Source organism: Stegostoma tigrinum, chromosome 23, assembly GCF_030684315.1.
Source record: "Stegostoma tigrinum isolate sSteTig4 chromosome 23, sSteTig4.hap1, whole genome shotgun sequence".
Classification (NCBI taxonomy): Eukaryota; Metazoa; Chordata; class Chondrichthyes; order Orectolobiformes; family Stegostomatidae; genus Stegostoma; species Stegostoma tigrinum.
In genome coordinates, this window is record NC_081376.1 from 7,919,852 (window position 1) to 7,942,068 (window position 22,217).

Genomic DNA, 22,217 nt, shown 5'->3' on the forward strand with positions numbered 1-22,217 from the left:
ATTTCTGCTGGTAGATTTGGTTCACATACATTGCACTGCATGTGGCACTGTTATAAATGGAGTAAAATCTCATTTTGAATACATATCACACTGTCCTTCCATGCCAAAAGGCTGTTCTCCCAATAGACAACAACTAGTAGTTACCATGACCGAGGTGAGAAGTTTGGGAAGGAGAGCCCGTCATGGTAATCTCAGTCAGAGTGGGAATTGAGTCCACATTGTTGACATCATTCTGTATTGCAAACCAGCATCTGAGCTAACCCACCCACTAATATACAATAGTAAACAGCCCACAAAGGTGTCCGTTATAATCTTGTGACTAAACATAACAGTAACCTTCCAAAACCTTTATCAAAGTCAACAAAAGCCAGAAAGAAGGGCCTAGGCCCGAAACATCAGCTTTTGTGCTCCTGAGATGCTGCTTGGCCTGCTGTGTTTATCCAGCCCCACACTTTGTTATCCCACAGCTGTTTTCTTGTGTTGTTGTGAATTGAATGTTTGCTGTATCTCTTTCTGATTTCTCTTGCTATATTTTGGAATGTATGCTTCAGGTGCAAAGCCATTCCCCATATCCTGCTCCTGAGGGCATGTGAAACATAGAAACGTACAAAATAGGGACAAGAGGAGACCATTCTGCCCTTTGAGCCTGCTTCACCATTCAGTATAACCACAGCTGAAATCCCAACTCAGCCCCCGGCCCCGCTTTCTCCGCATACCCTTTGGTCCTAAAAACTATATCTAACTCCCTCTTGAAAACATTAAATGTTTTGGCCTCAAGTACTTTCTGTGACAGAGAATTCTACCGGCTCACCACTCTCTGGATGAAGACATTTCTCCTCATCTCAGTCCTGAAATGCCTATCCTTAAACCGTGATTGGATTCTCCAGTCATTTTTCCTACATCTATCCTGGCCCGTCCTGTTATCATTTTACAAGTATCTTGAAGATTCCCCTCTCATTTTCTGAAAATAAACCCTACTTCTGTTATTTAACTTTACTGCAATGTTGGTGTGATCCTTGCAAAATCAGACCCTACCTGTGGAGGGAATGGGGAAAATTACACCCCAATGCTTCCCACAGGGAGAAAGAAATTAAATCACAGTCTGCTTATGGGCAGTGGATGAGAATGGGGAGAGAGATTAGTTTTCAGTTGAACAATCTGTTCATGATAGGCACTGTGATGAATGGGGAACAGTAGATGCATTAATTATGTCATTGCAAATTGAGTAAGTCAGGTCCAGCACAGATGTTTTCAAACTGCTTTTGGATGTTCATCTGTTTGTGCTATTTTCAAGGACAGGAAGCCAATGGGGGAGTGTTCAGTAGAGGACTCTAGCTACGATGCATATTGTTATATTCAATTAAGTGTCAGCAAGAGATGAGTATGACGACTTATACCAGACTTCTGCTGCAGGGCATAAACTCACTTCTCTCTTCAACCACACTTGGATAAGTACATGAATAAGAAATGTTTGGAAGGATGTGGGCCAACCGTAGGCAGGTGGGACGAGTTTAGTTTGGAATTATGGTCAGCATGGAATGGTTGAACCAAAGGGCCTGTTTCCATGCTGTATGACTGTGTGACTATGAGCAGCCCATAGGCCTGAGCTGTGAATGTAGGGCTGGCTCTCTGGGAACTGGGTGGGGAAGATGAGGATGGTGGGTGGAGGCTTCATGGGGAGTGTTGCAAAATGCTGAGGGAAGTGGAAGGTGAGGAACATCCACAACCTTCTGACTGTTTCCAATTGTATCAACAGAAAGGGAGGTGGGGGTTGGTGCTTTCACCTGGACTCCAATTAACCACCTTAAAGTGGCTGAAATTAAGGCCTCTCCCAACCACCTGTGCCAAAATACAAGGACGGTGTGGGCATTCTGCTCTCTGAGAAGACAACCTGGTGAAAGCTAGCAGCCTCCCTGTGGGCTTATCACAAGGGTTCTCCCTAGTCAGGACACCATGCTTCACATTGAACTGGAGAATGTGGTAAAATTGATCTGAATTGTGGTTGCATTCCTAAAATGGAACTCCAGAAGTACTAATTCTATCACTGTCAACCCTGGGATGGAGGTGTTATTTTATCAGGAAAGATCGGACAATCTGGGCTTGTATACTTTGGACTTCAGAAGAATGGGAGCAGATCTCAAGAAGTATTGACAAGGATGAATGCTGAAAGGATATTTTTGTGGAAAAACTCGAACTGATTTAATATTAAGGGACTTTCCACTAGCGACATTTTTCCTCAGATGGATGTGAATCTTTGCCCAGAGAGCAGTGGATGTGGACTCAAGAGATATTTTAAGGCAGAGATGGATAGGTTCTTAGCTAAGAAGGACTCAATAGCCTTTGAGGATAGTCAGGAGAATGGAGTGAGGCCACAATTTGTACCAATGCACAGAGTGTTCTATAAACAAAATACATTGCAGCAACCCACCATGTCTCCTTCAATAGCGCCTTATAAACCTCCAACCTCTGCCATCCAGAAGGTGAAGGACAGCAGGTGCAAGGGAACATTACCACCTGCAAATTCCCCTTCAAACCAGACACTACCCTAGCTTGGAACTATATCGCCATTCCTTCACAGTCACTGGGTCAAAATCCTGAAGCTCCCTAACATGTACTGTGGGTGTATGTGCACTCCAAAAACTGCAGCAGTTCAGGATGGCAGTTCATCACTGCCTTCGGGTGGACAATTAAGGATGGAGGACAAATGTGGGCCTTCCCAGATACCCCTATGTCCGACGAAAAAATTATCAGAGCTTTTCATTCAATCGTTGTAAATCTCACCCAGATTTCTCGAGGGAAGCAGATGTGAAAATCAAATGAAACTTTCCAAGCTGTGATTGATAGGTTTTCATTAAATTAGAGCATTAAAGGTTACAAAACCACAAGGTGAACAGCTGGAGAAAAGACTTCTTTATTCATTCAGAAGATGAGGGAATGCTAGGCCAGTGTTTATTACCCATCCCTAATTGCCCAGAGGGCAGTTGAGAGTCAACCACATTGCTGTGGGTTTGGAATCACATGTAGGCCAGACCAGGTAAGAATGGCAGTTTCTTTCCCTAAAGGATATTAGCGAATAGAGATCGACTGGCTGAATGAATGAATGTGATGAACAGGTATGTTGAGCTACATTGCCTCCTCTTGTTCCTAGGTTCAGAGGACCAATTAACATAACCTCAACATGACATCCCAGCTCCATTACTCAATGCACTGACCAATAAAGGCAAGCATACCAAACGCCTTCTTTCGCATTCTATCTATCTGCGACTTCACTTCAAGGAACCATGAATCTGCACTCCAAGGTCTCTTTGTTCAGCGACACTCCTACAACCTTACCATTAAGTGTATGAGTCCTGCCTGATTTGCCTTTCCAAAATGCATCGCCTCACATTGATCTAAATTAACCTCCATCTGCAACTCCTCATCCCATTGGCCCATGTGATCAAAATCCCGTTGTGCTCTGAGGTAACCTTCTTTGCTGTCCACTACACCTCTAATTTTGGTGTCATCTGCAAATTTACTAACCATACCTCCTATGCTCATATCCAAATCACTTTATATAAATGAGAAAATGCAGAGGACTCAGCAACGATCTTTGTGGATGCTGCTAGTCACAGTCTGAAAAGGAACCCTCCACCACCACCCTCCCCTTACAAGTTGTGAATTGGGATTCCATGATATGAATAGGATCCCAGGCATCAGGTTGCAATTTTGAGGTGCAAATGTTTGCTTCTTCTTCCATCTCCACCCACACAACTCACCCTCTTCCCAAGACCACCAGCACCCATTCAAATCTAACACAGAGGAATTTCTTTGTTTCAAAACAATTCTCAACAATCAGGCACTTACATATAATTTAGCTGAAGGGGGTTGCAAATGATATTTTTGTGAATCAGCCAGATGTTATATTTACTGTCTGACTCTCTTTCTGTTTGACTAGTGACACAGAAGTGCAGGGTAATGCTCTGAGGACAAAGCAGGAAGCTGGTCTCAGTGATGGGGACAATGACAATCACAATTGATTGTCATAAGAACCTATCTGGTTCACTACTGTCCCTTAGGGAATGAAATCTGCCATATTTACCTGGTCTGGCTGTACATGTGACTTTAGACCAGCCACAATGTAGGTTTTTTTTTAACCTGCTCGCTGAAATGACTGACCGGTTCAGAGCAGTTAGGAATTGATATATCATAATTCTTGTCCATTAATAATTATTAATGATTGTATGTAATATTAACTACAGACTTATGTGTACTAGCCACCTCATTCAGACTGACTTAGAAGCACATTACCGTATCAGTTTACAATTTATTTAATAGTGTGGTCATGCATAGTGCACTATGTACACAGCTCCGTCCAACAAAGCCGACATTCCACTCAAAGGTGTAGCCATGCACAACATGCTATGTACACAGTTCTGCTTAGCAAAACCACATAACTATTACAGGATAAAACATTTTTATACTTCCATAATAAAACCTCAAAGTTGCTGCCCAAGTTAATAGAGTTGTTAAGAAGGTGTATGGAGTGTTGGCTTTCATTGGCAGGGGAATTGAGGTTAAGAGCTGTGAGATTATGCTGCAGCGCTATAAAAGTCTGGTTAGACCACACTTGGACTATTGTGTTCAGTTCAGGTCACCTCATTATAGCAAAGATGTGGAAGCTTTCGAGAGGGTGCAGAGGAGATTCACCAGAATGCTGCCTGGATTGGAGGGAAGGTCTTATGAGGAAAGGCTGAGGGAGCTAGGGCTTTTTTCATTGGAGCAAAGAAGGATGAGAGGTGACTTGATAGAGGTGTACAAGATGATGAGAAGCATAGATACAGTGGATACTCAGAGACTTTTTCACAGGATGGAAATAACTATTATGAGGGGACATAGTATTAAGGTGATTGAAGGAAGGGAGATGTCAGAGGTAGGTTCTTTTCACAGAGAGTGATGGACATGAGGAATGCGCTGCCGGCAGTGTTAGTGGAGTCAGAAACTTTCAAGACTTTTAAGCGACACTTGGATAGCCACATGGAGGATAGTAAAATGTAGGGTAGGCAGGATAGCTTGATCTTGGTAGGATAATAGGTCAGCACAACATCATGGGCCAAAGGGCCTGTATGGTGCTGTACTGCTTCCATGTTCTAAAAACATTGCTTTTCATTTTAAAGTCTAGCCTTGAATAGGTGCGATCCTCAAACCTTTACTCTAAACCCCTTTCCAGCCAGCATGGCTCCAAGAATCATTCAAAGATGACAATTGGATTAGCTCTCTTCTTTAAAAGTAACAAACCACTTCCTTGCACACTTTCTTACACTAACTTAAACATATTATGATTTTTAGATGACAGGATTTACCTTGTTCCAAGTTTTTATTCAATGTCATGTATATAAACAACCTTCAACCTACTAATAAAACTAACAGCTCTATGTCCAGACCGGTGGCAACTTTGAATGAATGAAGGTATGAATGAAATTGACAACGCTGCTATAACAGACATGGCCATGAAACTGAATGAATGAATGAACGATAGTAAACAGAATCCACAGATAGACGGGACTGGGAAACTGAATGAATAGGCGATAGTAAATCAAAGTTACAGACAGCTGCAATTGATAGAAATCCAAACTTTTATTTAAAACACAGATACATTTTTACCAACATTCTAAATCTGGAAATGACAAGAATAACACCTTTTGAATTGTGCAAGGACAAACTGGACTGACGCTCTAATCTCATTAGAATAACCGCTAATGTTTAGCAAGTGTTTAAACCGTCTCAGATTTTATGCAAGACAGTTTTCTGTACAATAGCCATTACTTAGCATTCAAGTGTTAGAATGTTGATGTATGCACAAATTCAGTATATAAGAAAAGGCTACTTTTGAGCTATGATTTTGGGATTCTATTTTTGTCTGACATCATGCTGCTGTGAATATACAATAAAGACACTATTTTCACCACTCTTTAACCTCAGTCATCTGGGTTTTTTGAACACGATCCCACAAAATGGACAGCATATGATAGGTTTGGCGCTATCCCAACATCCCATGAAAGAATACAGACAGAAACCTTGTAACCAACAAGGTCACATTACAAAATTGAATATCACACCCTTTGTTTCTAGCCTTGTTAACTTCAAATCTGAAATTTTAAGTCTTGAACCCTAATCAAAGTGATCAAAAGAATGAACTTTGTTGATAGATTGCAAGTGTGATAATTATCAAGTGCTGATGTTATTTCATTGACCTTTGATCCAGTTTATCAAGACAGACAGAATAAGGATTTTACCTTTAGTATGCAGTTTGATCTCTTCAATTTATATGAAGAAGCATTTAATGGCATTGTCTCCATTTTTCTTTCCAGCAGGAATTTAGCATTGTTATGCTGGTGATGGATACCTCTAAAAATGAACAACAGTCATAAAGAAAAGAAAAACACCAAAAAACATATTGCCATTTCAAAATTTATTTAATGGGTGAATTTCAAACATTCTTTATACATTTTTTACAGCTGAAAGACTGGCTTGAAATCAGCTTCTCAGAAGGGCTTCAAAAGTGTGTAGCCGAACTTTCATTTTCATTGTTGAAGTTGTCATGATTTCCATTTTCAGATCTGGGTCATAAAGAAACAAATTAGAAATTACATACAAGTGCCTAGACCAAGAGTAAATGTAGGCGACTGTAGTTTAGATATAGGTTAGAAAACATGTTCGTAGTACCCTTGCAATAATTATTGCACAGATCAGCTCTGTCATTCCTACACAGAGAAAAGTTACACTGACTTTTTTTTCCATTGTGTGTTGACTGCAGTTTTAGCAAGTATGTTTCAATTCATTTCTTTCTTGCTTAAATATTTTAAGTAACTGTATTGAAATTTTTTTACTTGTACGTATGCAATTAGCCCTCCAAGGAAGTATCTTTAAATATGTCCTATTTTTATTTAGTTTATAAATTCCTTTTTGGGAGTTTCCTCAATATTGTCTCAAAGTGATATTGGGCAATGTTGTTGTATTGCTCATGACCCATCCCTCAATGAATGGTATAATGCGTGGGGACAGTTCAATTAATCCACATACAATAAAATTCTGAGGGATCATAGGGCATTTCTAAAATAACTAAATTTCACAATTTATGGAATTTAATAATTGTAATGATTTTTTGAGGTAGTAACACAGCTAATGATAATATAATAGATGTGATTTATCTGAATTTTCAACATATCAGTGATAGGCTCCAAATAGACTAACGGATATTAGAGAATGTGGAGATGGGGATAAGTAGCTAGCTTCAAGACAGAGAGCAGAGAGTGGGAGAAAAAAGTAATTATTAAAAGTGACAGAAGATAGGAAGTGCCGTTTCACAAGGATCAGTGTTGGGACAGCTGTTGGTCACAACTTACATTAAGTGATTTGGACATTGGAACTTATATATATATATATATATATATATGTTCATAGATTGCAAGTGTAATCATTATCAATAATTATGCAAAATATGTAATTATTGATGATTATTAACTTGCAATCTTTGAACATATAGTGTGTATATATATATATATATATATATATATATATACATATAAACTATATAATTTTACGCATATTTCCTCTAGGTGCTGTGCTTTCCTACCACAGGCCAAAGATGCGCAGGTTGGATAGATTGGCCATGATAAATTACCCATAGTGCCCAGGAGTGTGCTGGCTAGGTGGGTTAGCCATGGTAAATGCAGCTTTACAGGGATAGGATAAAGGGTGGGTCTGGGTGGGATGCTATTCAGAGATTTGGTGTAGATTCGATGGGCCAAATGGCCTGCTAACACTGTAGGAATTCAACGATTATCTATACAGATCAAGCTGCAATAAAGTACAGAAGGATGATAGTGAACTTGCAGAATGGACAAACAAAGTTTAACAGATAAATGTGAGGGAATAGAATTTGTCAGCAGAATAGGAAGGGTGCAGCCTGTACAAGGGAGAGGGTGAAAAGGAACGCCCTAGAGGCATTATTGCACACTATTAATCGAGAAACCCAGCTAATGTTCCATGGACCTGGGTTCAAATCCTACCAAAACAGACAGTAGAATTTGAATTTAATAAATATCTGCAATTAAGGGTCTAATGATGACGACAAAACTGTTGCCAATTGCTGAAAATACCCCATCTGGTTCATTAATGCCATTTAGGGTGGGAAACTTACTCAGTCTGGTTTCCAGACTTATCGCAATGTATTGACTCTTAACTACCCTATGGGCAATTAGAGATGTGCAATAATTGCTGGTGTGGCCAGTGACTCCCATGTATGAATAAAGAACAGGAATCAGTATGAGTGGTGTTATGCATTAGCCAAGGCCGTGAAGAAAATACTACGTACCGAGTCTTACTTCTACAGGGATCAAATTAAAAACAGAGAAGTTGTTGCTAAATCTGTATCGAGCCATTGCTTAACCTGCTTTTGAGAACATTGTGTGTAGTTCTGGTTATTGCAAAAGGATACTGAAGAAGGTGCAGCAAGGATTCACAAGGTCGCTACCAGAAATTCATGATGAAACATATTAAGAAAGGATTAACAAGACTAATCTCTTTCCACTTAAATGCACAAGCCAAGTGCGTCCTTAAAGTTATTTGAAAAAGAGGAAATGTTTCCTCTTTTGGTGCAAAAGCATAACTGGAGGCCTTTAATATAAGAGAGTCCCCAAGAAATCCTATTGGGAATCCAGAAAACAAAAAACTTCTTCACTCAGAGTGCTGAGAATGTGGAACATATTATCACATGAAAGAGGTTGAAATACATAGTTTAGAGAAAAAACTAGATAAGCATTCATGGGAGAAGGGAATAAAAGGTTATGATAATAGATTTAGATGGAGGTGACCTGAGTAAGCAGCCTGGATGGTGGGCCAAGACACCTGGTTCTGTGTTTCATATCATATACAACAAGTTAATATAATTGAAGGATTGCCAAACAAAATATGCTTAATGTAAATCACTTCCCCACATAAAGAAATAATGTGTTATATTGTCTCCTTTAATCCAATAGCTGCCTAACAGCTACTGAAAATTCCATTTCTGATCACTCCACTAAATACCCCAATTAACTCAGCTTTTACCAATTTACCACGCTTGCTACTGTCACTTACCTCCCAGTTACCTCCAACTCACTGCCTCTGCCCCAGCACACCCACTGCTGCTCTTCACCTCACCCGTTCTCTTGGCCTCTCCTTGTCACTGCCCTCTTCTAAGTCGGTTGCTTCTCACCTCTTCCCTGTCCCACTACTCAGAACCTACTCAAATAAATCAGTAACCACTCTGAATTCCCATTTTAAATTAGTCATTCTGTTGGCATGCCCCTTTGGGCCTGCCTGAATTCAGGTTTATGTTCTAATTATTTTTAAAAGTAGATAATTTTAATTAACCTGTTTAGTTATATTATGACACCATTCTGGAGGAGGTAGGAATTGATCCCAGATCTTCTGGTTAAAGTGGAGAAACTCTACCACTACACCACAAAAGCCTCACTCATAACCATCACTTTATGAGAGCATTTTGAACCTACAGTAGCCACTGACTTGCAGTTTGATGATATAAACGTACAGGAAACCCCACATTTTCAACTTTGTCACAATCAGTTTTATTTTAGTTTAAAACAGCTATTCAACAATTAATTGTTTTAAAGTTTCCTTACCTTTTGCTTTTTTGAATAGCAGAGTAGGCCACTTGAAAGACAGCAACTAAGACGAGGGACGTGAGGACAGCAGCTAAGCCTATGATTGCAGAAAGTCGGTCCGATCTAAAGGACACCACTACAGGATCTAAAAATTTTTTTAAAAGATATGAATTTACATGCTATTCCTTTGGATTTCATTGATATACTCACCTCTAATATCAAACTAAAACCACTTTTAATGAAATATGCACAAGTCCATATTACATTGCATTCAGAGCAAAATCATTTCTTCAGCACTGTCTCTGATATAGACACTGGCATGGGCAAACACATTTCCACTCAGATTGCTTATGGTAAATTGAAATGAACATTAAACGGACTTTTTATGCTTGTGCAATGAAACAGGAGCCAGGAAATGTTCTGTTATTTCATTCCCACCTCTAACCTGGGCAGTGCAGGTGGTGGAGGGAGTGAGAATTTTCATCCAGAGAGTAGGGTCAGAGTAAAATCTGGGTTATCACCTCCTTTTGGGTGCTGTAACTGTGTGAATAGAGGAGGACCACAATATTCAATGACCAGAAAAAGGTCCTTTCGGTCTTCAGCTGCTGGCTGAACTTTGATCTTACATGCCTACTATCAATAGAGAGTCATAGAGCTGTACAGCACATAAACTGACTCTTTGGCACAACTTTTCCATGCCGCTCAGATATTCTCAACTAATCTAGTCCCATTTGCCACCATTTGGCCCATATCCCTGTAAACCCATCCTATTTGTATACCCATCCAGATGCCTTTTAAATACAGTAAATATACCGGCCTCCCCCCCCCTTCCTCTGGTAGCTCATGCCATACATGCACCACCCTCTGAAAAAATTGCCCCTTAAGCCCCTGTTAAATCTTTCCCTTTTCACCTTAAACCTATGCCGCCTAGTTTTGGACTCCCCCACCCTGGGGAAAAGACCTTGGCTATTTACCCTCTCCATGCCCCTCATGATTTTATAAACCTCTGTAAAGTCACCCATCAGCCTCCAACACTCCAGGGAAAATCACCCCAGTCTAATCAGCATCTCCCAATAGCTAACCCTGGAACCATTCTTGTAAATCTTTTCCGAACTTGTTCAAGTTTCACAACATCCTTCCTATAGCGGGGAGACCAGAATTGCACGCAGTATTCCACAAGTGGCCTGACCAGTGTCCCGTACAGCTGCAACATGACGTCCCAACTCCAATACGTATTGACCATTAAAGACAAGCATACCAAATGCCTTCTTCACTATCCTATCTACCTTTACAAAATGCAGTACCTCACATTTCATTTATCTAAGTTAAACTCCACCTACTGCTCTTCAGTCCATTGGCCCATCTGATGAAGATCCTGTTGCACTCTGATGTAATCTTCTTTCTATCTACTACACCTCTAATTTTGGTGTCATCTGCAAACGTACTACCATATCTGATATGTTCATATCCAAATCATTTGTATAAATGATGAAAAGCAGTGGATCCAGCATCGATCCTTGTGGCACAGGCCTCCAGTCTAAAAAGCAACTCTCCCCCACCACCTTCTGTCTTCTACCTTTGAGCCAGTTCTGTATCCAAATGGCTAGTTCTCCCTGTTTTCCATGTGATCTAAACTTGCTAAACAGTCTACCATGAGGAACATTGTCAAATGCCAAAGTCCATATAGATCATGTCCACCGCTCTGCCATCATCAATCCTCTTTGTAACTTCTTCAAAAACTCAATTAAGTTCATGAGACACAAATTCTGACCCACTGCTAATGGATCTGCTAGTCAAGAGCTTGAAACCCATGTGAAAGTTGGCCCAGTATGAGGGAACCCACCAGTAAGCTCACAACCCATTGGATGCTGCACTGCATTCTTGCTTCATGGCATAGGAAGACCCAGGTCTGAGGACTCTGCTTCCCCAAGTCTTTTCCTCTACTCTCCCCTGCTACTGACTCCATTCTCCCAAGTCAACATAGAACATAGAGAACGAGAGACAGACATTAGGAAAGAGAGAGAGACGGACTTAGAGAGAGGAAGAGACAGATACCAGGAGAGAGATAGTGAGAGAGATAGATGTATAGAAATATATAGAGAGAGATAGAGAGATAGAGAAAATGATAGAGAAAGAGATAGAGAAAGAGATAGAGAGTTGGAGAGATAGACATGTAGAGAGATACAGATATCTTTCTCTGAACATAGGCATAGTCTGGAGTACTGTGTTCAGTTCTTGTTGCCCTGTTATAAGAACATTGTTATTAAGCTGGAATGAGTTCAGAAGAGATTTTCCTGGATGTTGCTGGGAAAGGAGGTCTGAGTTATAAGGACAGGCTGGTTGGACTGGGACTTCTTTTGTTGGAGCATAAGAGTTTGAGGAGTGACATTATAAAGGTTTATAAATCATGAGGAGTGTAGATAAGGTGAATTGCAGGTGTTTTCTTTCCCTAGGATAGGGGATTTCAAAACTAGGGGGCTTATTTTTAAGATGACAGAAGGTTTAAAACATGATACGGGGACAATTTTTTTTTACACACTGTGGTTTGTTTGCGGAACTTCCAGAAGAAGTGGTGGATTTGGGTACAGTTACACCATTTAAAAGATATTTGGATAAGTATATGAATAAGAAATGTTTGGAAGGATATGGGCCAAGTGCAGACAGGTGGGACTGGTTTAGTCTGGGATTATGGTCGGCATGGGCTGATTGGGCCAAAGGGCTTGTTTCCATACTATAAGACTCTATGACTCTATAGCAGGTCACAGCACAACTCTATAATTAGGTTTGAGTTGGTGGGGGTGGCTGATTATCTCTCCAAACTCAATGCTCAACTCTCCAGCCCCATCCTCTCATACAATTCCTCTCCTTACAATCGCTACAACAGGAAGGCAAAAATGCCATATCCCCTGGCTTTTCCTTGCCTTACCTTGAGCCAAAGCATATGTGTCCCTCAAAGAACTCTAGACTCCTTGAACATTGGAGCAGAGAGTCAGTGCACAGATGGGTGCTGAGGCCACTCAGCCTCCACACAGCAAATCCAATAAACCGTAAAACACCCTCACGCTTTCTCTCATCTTATCATGCTAAGCTAAAGATGACTGTTCTTCTCTGGATATCACCTTTAGATTTTAAAGGGATATTTAAGTGAGACTGGTGAGTATTATCAAAATTGAATTATACTGCATGCATATTATTTCAGCTTGGAATGCACAGTACTGCAGATATATAGTATGGTGTTCAACATACACACTGCTTTTTTTAAAAACATAGAACTGTATAGCATGGAAATGGACCCTTCAGCCCATGATGTTGTGCCGAACATGAGGCTAAATTAAAGTAATCCCTTATGCCTGCCATTGGTCCATATCTCTCTACATCTTGCATATTCATGTACTTATCTAAAAGTCCCTTAACTGCCCCTATCGTATCTGCCTCTACCACCACCCCGGCAACGCCTTCCAGACTCCGACCACTCACATCTCTTTGAACTTGCCCCCTCGCACCTTTAAATGCATGCCCTCCAGTATTTGACATTCCAACTCTGCAAAAGAGATTCTGACCATCAACCCTATCGATGGATCTCACAATTTTATAGACTTCCATTAAGTCTCCCCTCAGCCTTCATTGTTCCAGAGGAAATAACGTGAGTTTTTCTAGCTTCTCCTTATAGCTCATACCCTCTAGTCAAGCAGCATCTCTCTTCTGCATCCTGTCCAAAGCTTCTATATCCTTCCTGTAATATGGTAACCAGAACTGATGGCAATACTCTAAGTGTGGCCTAACCTAAGTCTTATAAAGCTGCAATATGACATTCTGACTCTTATACTCAATTCCCCGACCAATAAAGGCAAGCATGCCATACGCCTTCTTTCCCACCCTATCTACTTGAGTGGACACTTTCAGGGAGCTGTGAACTTGAGCCCCAAGATCCCTCTGTACATCAATGCTGTTCAGGGTCCTGCAATTAACTGTATACTTTTCCTTAACATTTGATCTCCCAAAGTGCACCACCTCATACTTACCCGGATTAAATTCCATCTGTCTTTTCTCTACCCACATTTGTAACTGATCTATATCTCACTGTATCCTTTGACAACCTTTTACACTATCCTTAGCTCCACTAATCTTTGTATTGTCTGCAAACTTACTAACCCACCTATCTACAATTTCATCTAAGTCAATTTTATATACATAAACACAAACAGCAGAGGTCCCAGTACAGATCCCAGCGGAACACCATTTGTGATGGACCCCCAGCCAGAAAAATACCCTTTCACTGCTACCCTCTGTCTTCTATGGATAAGCCAATTCTGAATTCACATGGCCAAGTTATTGTGGATCCCGTGCATCTGCATCTTCTAGATGAGTCTACCATGAGGGACCTTCTCAAAAGCCTGACTAAAATCCATGCAGACCACATCCACTGCTCTACCTGCCTCAATCACCCTTGTCACCTCCTCAAAAAAGTCAATCAACTTAGTAAGACATGATGTGCCCTGCACAAAGCCATGCTGACTGTCCCTAATCAGGTTATGCTTTTCCAAATGTATGCAGATCCTATCCCTAAGAATTCTCTCCAATATCTTCCCAACCACCGATGTGAGACTCATCAGTCTATATTTCCCTTACTCAAGCAATAAATATCCAAAAGAAACTAACTGTAGTTTTAACATAAATTGCTTTAAAAATCCATGTTTCACTTAAAGCGATTTCACTTTTAGGTGAGGATTCACTTATATGAAGTCACTATCCACATGTTACAGCTACACATCACCATCCTGTCATGTTTATTGTGTTTTATTTAAGTCATTATGTTTCAGAAGTTCAGAATTTTTTTATTTTATTCAGTAATTTAACTAGGTAAGCTATAAACTTTAATGCAATTAGAACAAACTATATATTAATTTTTTTTTGAATGCAATACACACATTGTCCACTGTATCAGTATAAAATACTGATGCTGAGAATAAAATTTTAAAACTCACTAAATAATCACCTCCCTGTTTAATCAAAACTAATGCATTTGAACACCCACCAGCTATTAGTGGCTAAGGAAGACTACAAATTGTAGAATCTCCTTCGCTTTCAGCATCAAATTGCCAAGTTGGCAGCCATACCTTAAATCACTGTTTTTGGTTCACTCTGTACTCCCATATTCCCGCGAGTTAGAAACCTGTTTGCTTTTACAGAAGACCAGTGACCCATACAAGTTGAAACTGCTATATCTGTCCCCTGCTAGATTAGTGACAAACTATGCAGCCAACAACCATCAAGTGTTTGACAGATTATTTCCACTACCAGACAACTTCTGTTAAACAAAATTTCTTAAGTAGGTTGCGCTTTTAATGTCCTAAGTCAGAATCTGACTGTTAATCTAATTATAGCTTGAGAAAATTTTACCTGAAATGTCCTACATGCTTCATATACCCAAGTTAGTCTGAACCCCTTAGCCCTTGACTCAGTCTGTACTCCTATATTTTACTCAGCCTTAATCCCATAGCCCTGCAACTTTATTCCTCTCAAATGTGGATCCAATCAGCTTTACAATCAGTGATCTTATCCATTCCACCACCTCAATAGTTCCAGGCCTTTAGAACTGATTGTGTAAAAATATTCTTCCTCACATTGTCAGGAACCTCTTCGTTAGAAACACTGATTCAAAGTATTCTAGTCTTATCCCATCCCTCTGAGCATTTGTCACCTTTGCTCCCAATAGCTACAAACTTTTCCAAAACACTCAATATTTGGAGTAGTTGGTTGGTTCACTGAGGTGGCTGTTTTTTGTCCCCCTTCTAGGCGACGTCTTCAGTGCTGTCTAACTTCCGTTCAATCGCTGTTGTTCAACAGAGGCCACATAGCACCAAAGACTGATTCTTTCTTGTTGGAGATAGTCTTTGTCCCTGTAACTCATCATTTATGTTGTCCACATTCTGCTGCATGCAGAGCGCTTCAGGATTTGAAGGGTTGCAAATGGAACTGAACACTCTGAAATCTTTCATGCACATCTTTATTCCTGACCTTATATTGGAAGGAAGGCAGTTGATGAAGCAACTGAAGACACTAAAACACTGTCTTCAGAAGCTCCTGCAGTGATATGTATTTTATAAGGCTGTCAGGCAGTGTGCTTAAATGCAGGCTGATGAATCACTTCTCTTTCATGGATTTAGTAAATAATTAAACTTTGTGTAACACTATTAACAAATTGCATGGTTAATGTTACTACTAATTCATATAATTGTAGTCAATGGCATGAAAAGTAGTTAAAATGTATTAGCCTGCACAGAGTTGAAAAGATTATTGTTACAAATTGCATGTAAATGTCAAAGAAGATGTATAGATGTATTCAGAAAGAACTACTAAGTACCTGACTTTTCAAATGAATTGACCAACATTCCTTCAGTAATTGCCAATGATCCGTTGTTAGGTTCAGGCCTCACTCCTAATAACATGCACATTAAAGGATATATATGGATGCTGTCAAAAGGCTCCGATAGGTAAGCACTTTTAAAATCAGGGCCAAACGCTCGGAAAATCATCTTCATGTCCATTTCCCCATTGTGAAATCCATGATCTCCTCTATTGATGTAAAGTATGATTCTCTGCAATTATAAATGGTCCATTAATGAATGTCTCACTGGATCTCACAGCAAATAGTGAGGATTTCTGCTGCAATTGCATATTTGTGTGTGTGTGTGTGTGTGTGTGTGTGTGTGTGTGTGTGTGTGTCTGTGTGTGTGTGTGTGTGTGTGTGTGTGTGTGACTGAGTGAGCTTGTGTGTTTATGTGGGTGTTTCTGTGTAGATGTCTGTGAACATGTGTCTGTGTGTGTGTGTGTGTGTGTGTGTGTGTGTGTGTGTGTGTGCGCATGTTTATGTGTGCTTCTGTGTGTGTCTGTGCGCAAATGTATTGTTATGTGTATTTCTGTGTGTGTGTGTGTGTGTGTGTGTGTGTGTGTGTGTGTGTGTGTGTGTGTCTGTGTGTGTGTCTGTGTGTGTGTTTCTAGGTATTTCAAATTAACCAAATAGATAATCTCTTCATTAAACTTGACGTCTTTTTGAAACAGAATTTGCTACAAAAATAGCAGTGAGATCAATAGCAATTAGTCCTTACTTATATACAAATCAGTTAGCAACTTCAAACAAATGCATTTATGCAAATCTAGGTGTTGGAGCTGGGTGCTGGAAAATGTTGACACTGGAATTAGAAATAGAGATGTGGAACTCTTCTCAATAATAAATGCTTTGGGCAGGTGGTTAACGTAGGTTTTTTTGTTAGAAAATAAATCTTTCATGGGTTGTGGGATTTGCTGGCGATGTCAATGTTTGTTCCCACTTTTGAACTGAGTGGCCACTTCAGAAAGTACTTGAGAGCCAAACACATTGCTGTTGATCTGAAGTCACATATCAGTGAGACCAGGTAAGGTACACGATTGTCCCTCAAGGGACATTTGTGAACCAGATGAGTGTATATAAGAATTGATTATAGTTGCCATTGTTACCGTTCGCTGCTCTTTATTAATTCCAGAGATTAAATGATTATCTTAATGAGGAAAGATTGAACAGTTTAGAACTATACTCGCTAGAGTTTAAAAGAATGAGAAGAGATCTAATTGAGATATGAGATGCTAAAGGGAGTTGACAAAGTAGATGTGAAGTGAATGTTTCTCCTTGTAAAACAATCGAAATGAGAAGTCAGAGTTTCAGGGTAAGGGATGGAACCAGGATTAAAACAGAGATGAGGAAGAATTATTTCTCTCAGAGAGTCACAGATCTGTAGAATTCACCACCCCAGAGTGTGGTGGATGCTGGGACATTGGATAAATGTAAGGAAAAGATTTTTAATTAGTACTATCTTAAAGGAGGTGGGCTGGAAAATGGAGTGGAGATCAGCCATGATTGTATTAAATGGTAGAATAGGTTCAATGGGCTGAATTAACTACTCCTAATTAATGGAACTAACTGTGTATCCCAAATTTATTATTTATTGATCCAAATTTATTATTGGAGTTTAACTTCCACCAGCTGACGTACTGGGGTTTGAACCCACATTCCTAGAAGATAAGCCAGGCTTCTGGATTACCACTCCAGTGAGCTTACATCTTAAGCTGCCATCTCTCCAGTCTGATGGAAGCAGAGACAACCAACTTTGCTGAAAAAACTCGATGAGTACTTTGAGGAAATTAAGCTTTCAGGGATATAGGAATAGAGTGGGAAATGGAAACTGTTTACTTTTGAGACAACCAGGACCTGATGGTCCAAATCGTGTCATTTTGAACCACAAAGTTACACAATTATGACTTTGAAAGAAATAAATTAGGATCTGCACTTTTCTGCTGATATATTCCTCATGTCAGACCGATCTTCCAGAGGGAGATAAATTAAATTTTAACACTCGCCAGGATTTGTCCAGAACATTCCTATTTCAAGGTGGCCTAGATCAGGATTTCTGTCTTCTCTCAAGCTGGGAAATGGATGCCTTAGCTGGGTAAGAAAATAGCTGACATTAAGGGGGTGCTGAATTAAGAAGAAAAATATAATCATCGTCATTCTTGTGATCCTGCCAGTAAATATGGATTGAGAACAATAGTACAAATTGAAGATGAAATGAGAACATATGAAGATCACATTTTTATATAAGTAAAATATTTAAAAGACTTAATTGCAATATTTAAAAGACACTTGAGCTGGTACATGGATAGGAAGGGCATAGAGGGCTATGGGTCAAAAGCGGGCAAATGGGATTAGATTAATTTGGGATATCTGGTCAGGTTTGCAGACGATACAAAGATAGGAAGAGGGACAGGTAGTATTGAGGACGTGGGGAGACTGCAGAAGGATTTGGACAGGTTAGGAGAATGGACAAAGAAGTGTCAGATGGAGTACAACGTGGGGAAAGTGTAAAGTCACGCACTTTGATAAGAAGAGTAAAAGCATGGACTATTTTCTAAATGGGAGGAAAATTCTGAGGCCTGAAGTGCAAAGAGACCTGGAACTTCTACTCAGGATTCTCTCAAGGTAAACTAGCAGATTGAGTCAGTAGTCATGAAGACAAATGCAATGTTGGCATTTATTTTCAGAGGACTTGAATATAAAAGCAGGGATGCACTACGGAGTCTTTATAAGACCCTGGTCAGGCCACATTTCGAGTATTGCATGCAGTTATGAGATCCAATCTCAGGAAGGATGTACTGGCCTTGGAGGAGTTTCAGAGGAGGTTCACAGAAATGGTCCCAGGAACGAAATGCTTAACATATGAGGAATGTTTCAGGACTCTGCGACTATACTCATGTGAGTTTGGAAGGATGAGGGGGGAATCTAATTGAAACTTGCAGAATACTGAAAGGCTTGGACAAAGTGTTTGTAGGCAAGATGCTTCCATTGGTAGGAGAGACTAGGACCCTAGGGCAGAGCTTTAGAGTAAAGGGAAGACCTTTTAGAATGGAGATAAGGAGAAACTTCTTCAGCCAGAGAGCGGTGAATCTATGGAATTCACTGCCACAGAAGGCTGTGGAGACCAGGTCATTGAGTACATTTAAGACTGAGATTGATTGGTTCTTGATTATTTAGGGGATCAAGGGTTACGGGGAGAAAGCAGAAGAATGGGGTTGAAGAATTTATCAGCCATGGTTGAATGGTGGAGCCGACTCACCGGACCGAATGGCCTAATTTCTGCTCCAATACCTTATGATCTTATGGCACGGACGAGTTGGAGTGAAGGGCCTAATTCCATGCTGCATGACTCTGTGAGATCATTTGGATTAGATATTGTTTTATAGCAAGGCAATGAAAGAAAGACACATCTGTTAAAGGATCAGAGTTTCAGAAAAGGTTTGAGTTGTAAAGAAAGCCTGGACAGGCTGGGACTTTTTTCACTGACGAGAAAGATTTTGAGAAGTAACCTTAGGGAGTTTATAAAATCATGAGGGGTATAGATAGGATTAACAGTAGGTGTCTTTTGCCTAGGGTGGGATATTTCAAGACTAAGGGGAACATTTTTAAGGTAAGAGTAGAGAGATGTAAAAAAGACATGGGGGCAATTTTTTTTGCATACAGTGTGGTTCATGTGTAGAATGAACTTCCTGAGGAAGTGAGTTGTGGGCAACGATCCAACATTTAAAAGATATTTAGATAAGTACATGTAGGGGAAAGGTTTGGAGGGATATGGGTCCAGGAACAGGCAGGTGGGACTAGTTTAGTTTGGGATTATGTTCAGCATGGACTGGTTGGCTCGAAGGGTCTGTTTCCTTGACTCTATGACTCTATAACAGTTACATAGAAAATAAAGATTCACAATCTTTAATTGTACTCTCATTACACTTTCCATAACTTTCATTGAATTAAAATAAAAATAGACTTATTTGTTTCTTACCCCATTCACATTATAGCCAAGGTCTCCATAAAGGAGGATTGGCAAAATACGTTCATTTTTACTATAGTGAAATCTTTCAGGAAGTTCCTCCTTTTTATAGACATTTAGATGAGGATGGGCATTCTTCAGTGCCTGGTAGATTTCTTCGGTCTTCCCTTCCTTTGGTAGAATCATCCCAAAACCACCATAGTCCAATAACTCAAGCTTAATATTTTTAAAACTGATAAATTTGGACACTCTGATTTCATTTATTTCAGGGGCTTTCTTTACTGTTGTCATTCCATGGTCAGAAGTTATTATAACATTCAGCATATCCTTCAGGTTATGCTTCTCGATGCTGTTGATTAGGTAGCCAATAGTTCTATCAATTTGACGAATGATAGTGCGTCTCTCCTCTGTTTCTGGTCCCTTTTTGTGTCCAACATTATCAGGTTCTCCGTAATAAAGTGTTACAAAATCAAAGTCTTCTTTTGCAAACCATTCCATGACAATATCGATGTTCAGCCTCCACTCTGTCTCATTAGCATTTGGGTGAAAAAATGACTCCCCCAGCGATCGATATATAGCTTGCCCACCATAAGTCACATTTCCTCCTGGATAGTGGAATGATGCAACCTTTCTCCCCTGGAAGAAAATTCCCATTTGTGAAAAGATTCTTTACATTCAAATAGATTTGTGAATCACTTGTCTACGAATTTGGATCAAAGGTAGGCCATTCAGCCCCTCAGGTCTTCTCTGCTATTTTCAAAAGATGACGGCCGATCTACTTGTGCTTCAAATTCCACATTCTCATCTACCCCTGAAAAACTTCGGTTCCATTCCCCTCCCAGTAGCAAAATAGAGTAGACACCAGAAATCAGTTACACAAACAGGAAATGATGAAAGTACTCAGTATGTCTCACAGCTTCTAGGAAGGGGGAGACAGAGTTAACAAGATGATTTCCTGTGGACATTGGGACCTCAAGTCAGAATCATCTTAAGTTCCTGACACTGCTTATGTCAAATGGCCCCGCCTCTGGGAACAAAGTACCCAATTAAAAGATGACCAGTTTGGATGGAAGAGTGACACGGGTGTCCCAAACTTACCAATGGAAAGATGGAGGATTTTAAAACAAAAAACCATTTGGGCCATCAGCGTGGAGAGTGACCACCTTCCACAGAGTAGACCAAATATGTATTTGTGACTATTTCTCTTTATAGCTCCTTCACATTGAGGGAAAGCTTTAACTACTTTTGGCCTGTCAGCTCCAAGTATTTCAAGATAATAAACTGTGAGGCTGGATGAACACAGCAGGCCAAGCAGCATCGCAGGAGCGCAAAAGCTGACGTTTCGGGCCTAGACCCTTCATCAGAGAGGGGGATGGGGTGAGGGTTCTGGAATAAATAGCGAGAGAGGGGGAGGCGGACCGAAGATGGAGAGAAAAGAAGATAGGTGGAGAGTAGAGTATAGGTGGGGAGGTAGGGAGGGGATACGTCAGTCCAGGGAAGACGGACAGGTCAAGGAGGTGGGATGAGGTTAGTAGGTAGATGGGGGTGCGGCTTGCGGTGGGAGGAAGGGATGGGTGAGAGGAAGAACAGGTTAGGGAGGCAGAGACAGGTTGGACTGGTTTTGGGATGCAGTGGGTGGGGGGGAAGAGCTGGGTTGGTTGTGTGGTGCAGTGGGGGGAGGGGACGAACTGGGCTGGTTTAGGGATGCAGTTGGGGAAGGGGAGATTTTGAAACTGGTGAAGTCCACATTGATACCATTAGGCTGCAGGGTTCCCAGGCGGAATATGAGTTGCTGTTCCTGCAACCTTCAGGTGGCATCATTGTGGCACTGCAGGAGGCGCATGATGGACATGTCATCTAAAGAATGGGAGGGGGAGTTGAAATGGTCTGCGACTGGGAGGTGCAGTTGTTTGCTGCGAACTGAGCGGAGGTGTTCATCCAGCCTCACATTTTATTATCTTGGAATTCTCCAGCATCTGCAGTTCCCATTATCTCTAGGTCCAAGTATTTGTTGGGTTCAGGAAAGTGCCAAGAAAATGCTAATATATGTGGAAAATGCAATCAAGTGGGGCCTAAATTGACTATAGATCGTTGATAAGACCATAAGACATAGGAGCAAAAATTAGGCAATTTGGCCCATTGAGTCTACCTCACCATTCAATCATGGCTGAAAGTTCCTCGACCCCATGGTTCTGCTTTCTCCCCGTAACCCTTG

General features: G+C 40.5%; 1 protein-coding gene across 1 annotated transcript in view; it reads right to left on the bottom strand.

Moving 5' to 3' along the window:
* Positions 1-5,688: 5,688 nt before the first annotated feature.
* The window catches only part of zgc:153896 (uncharacterized protein LOC569930 homolog), a 28,278-nt gene continuing 11,749 nt past the window's right edge, over positions 5,689-22,217 (bottom strand). The window contains exons 3-6 of the mRNA XM_048552491.2: positions 20,015-20,638; positions 16,012-16,246; positions 9,666-9,792; positions 5,689-6,599 (exon numbers count right to left, since the gene is read on the bottom strand). Of these exons, the coding sequence (XP_048408448.1) occupies positions 6,536-6,599; positions 9,666-9,792; positions 16,012-16,246; positions 20,015-20,638 (1,050 nt within the window). The 3' untranslated portion in view covers positions 5,689-6,535. The remainder of the gene's footprint in view (positions 6,600-9,665; positions 9,793-16,011; positions 16,247-20,014; positions 20,639-22,217) is intronic.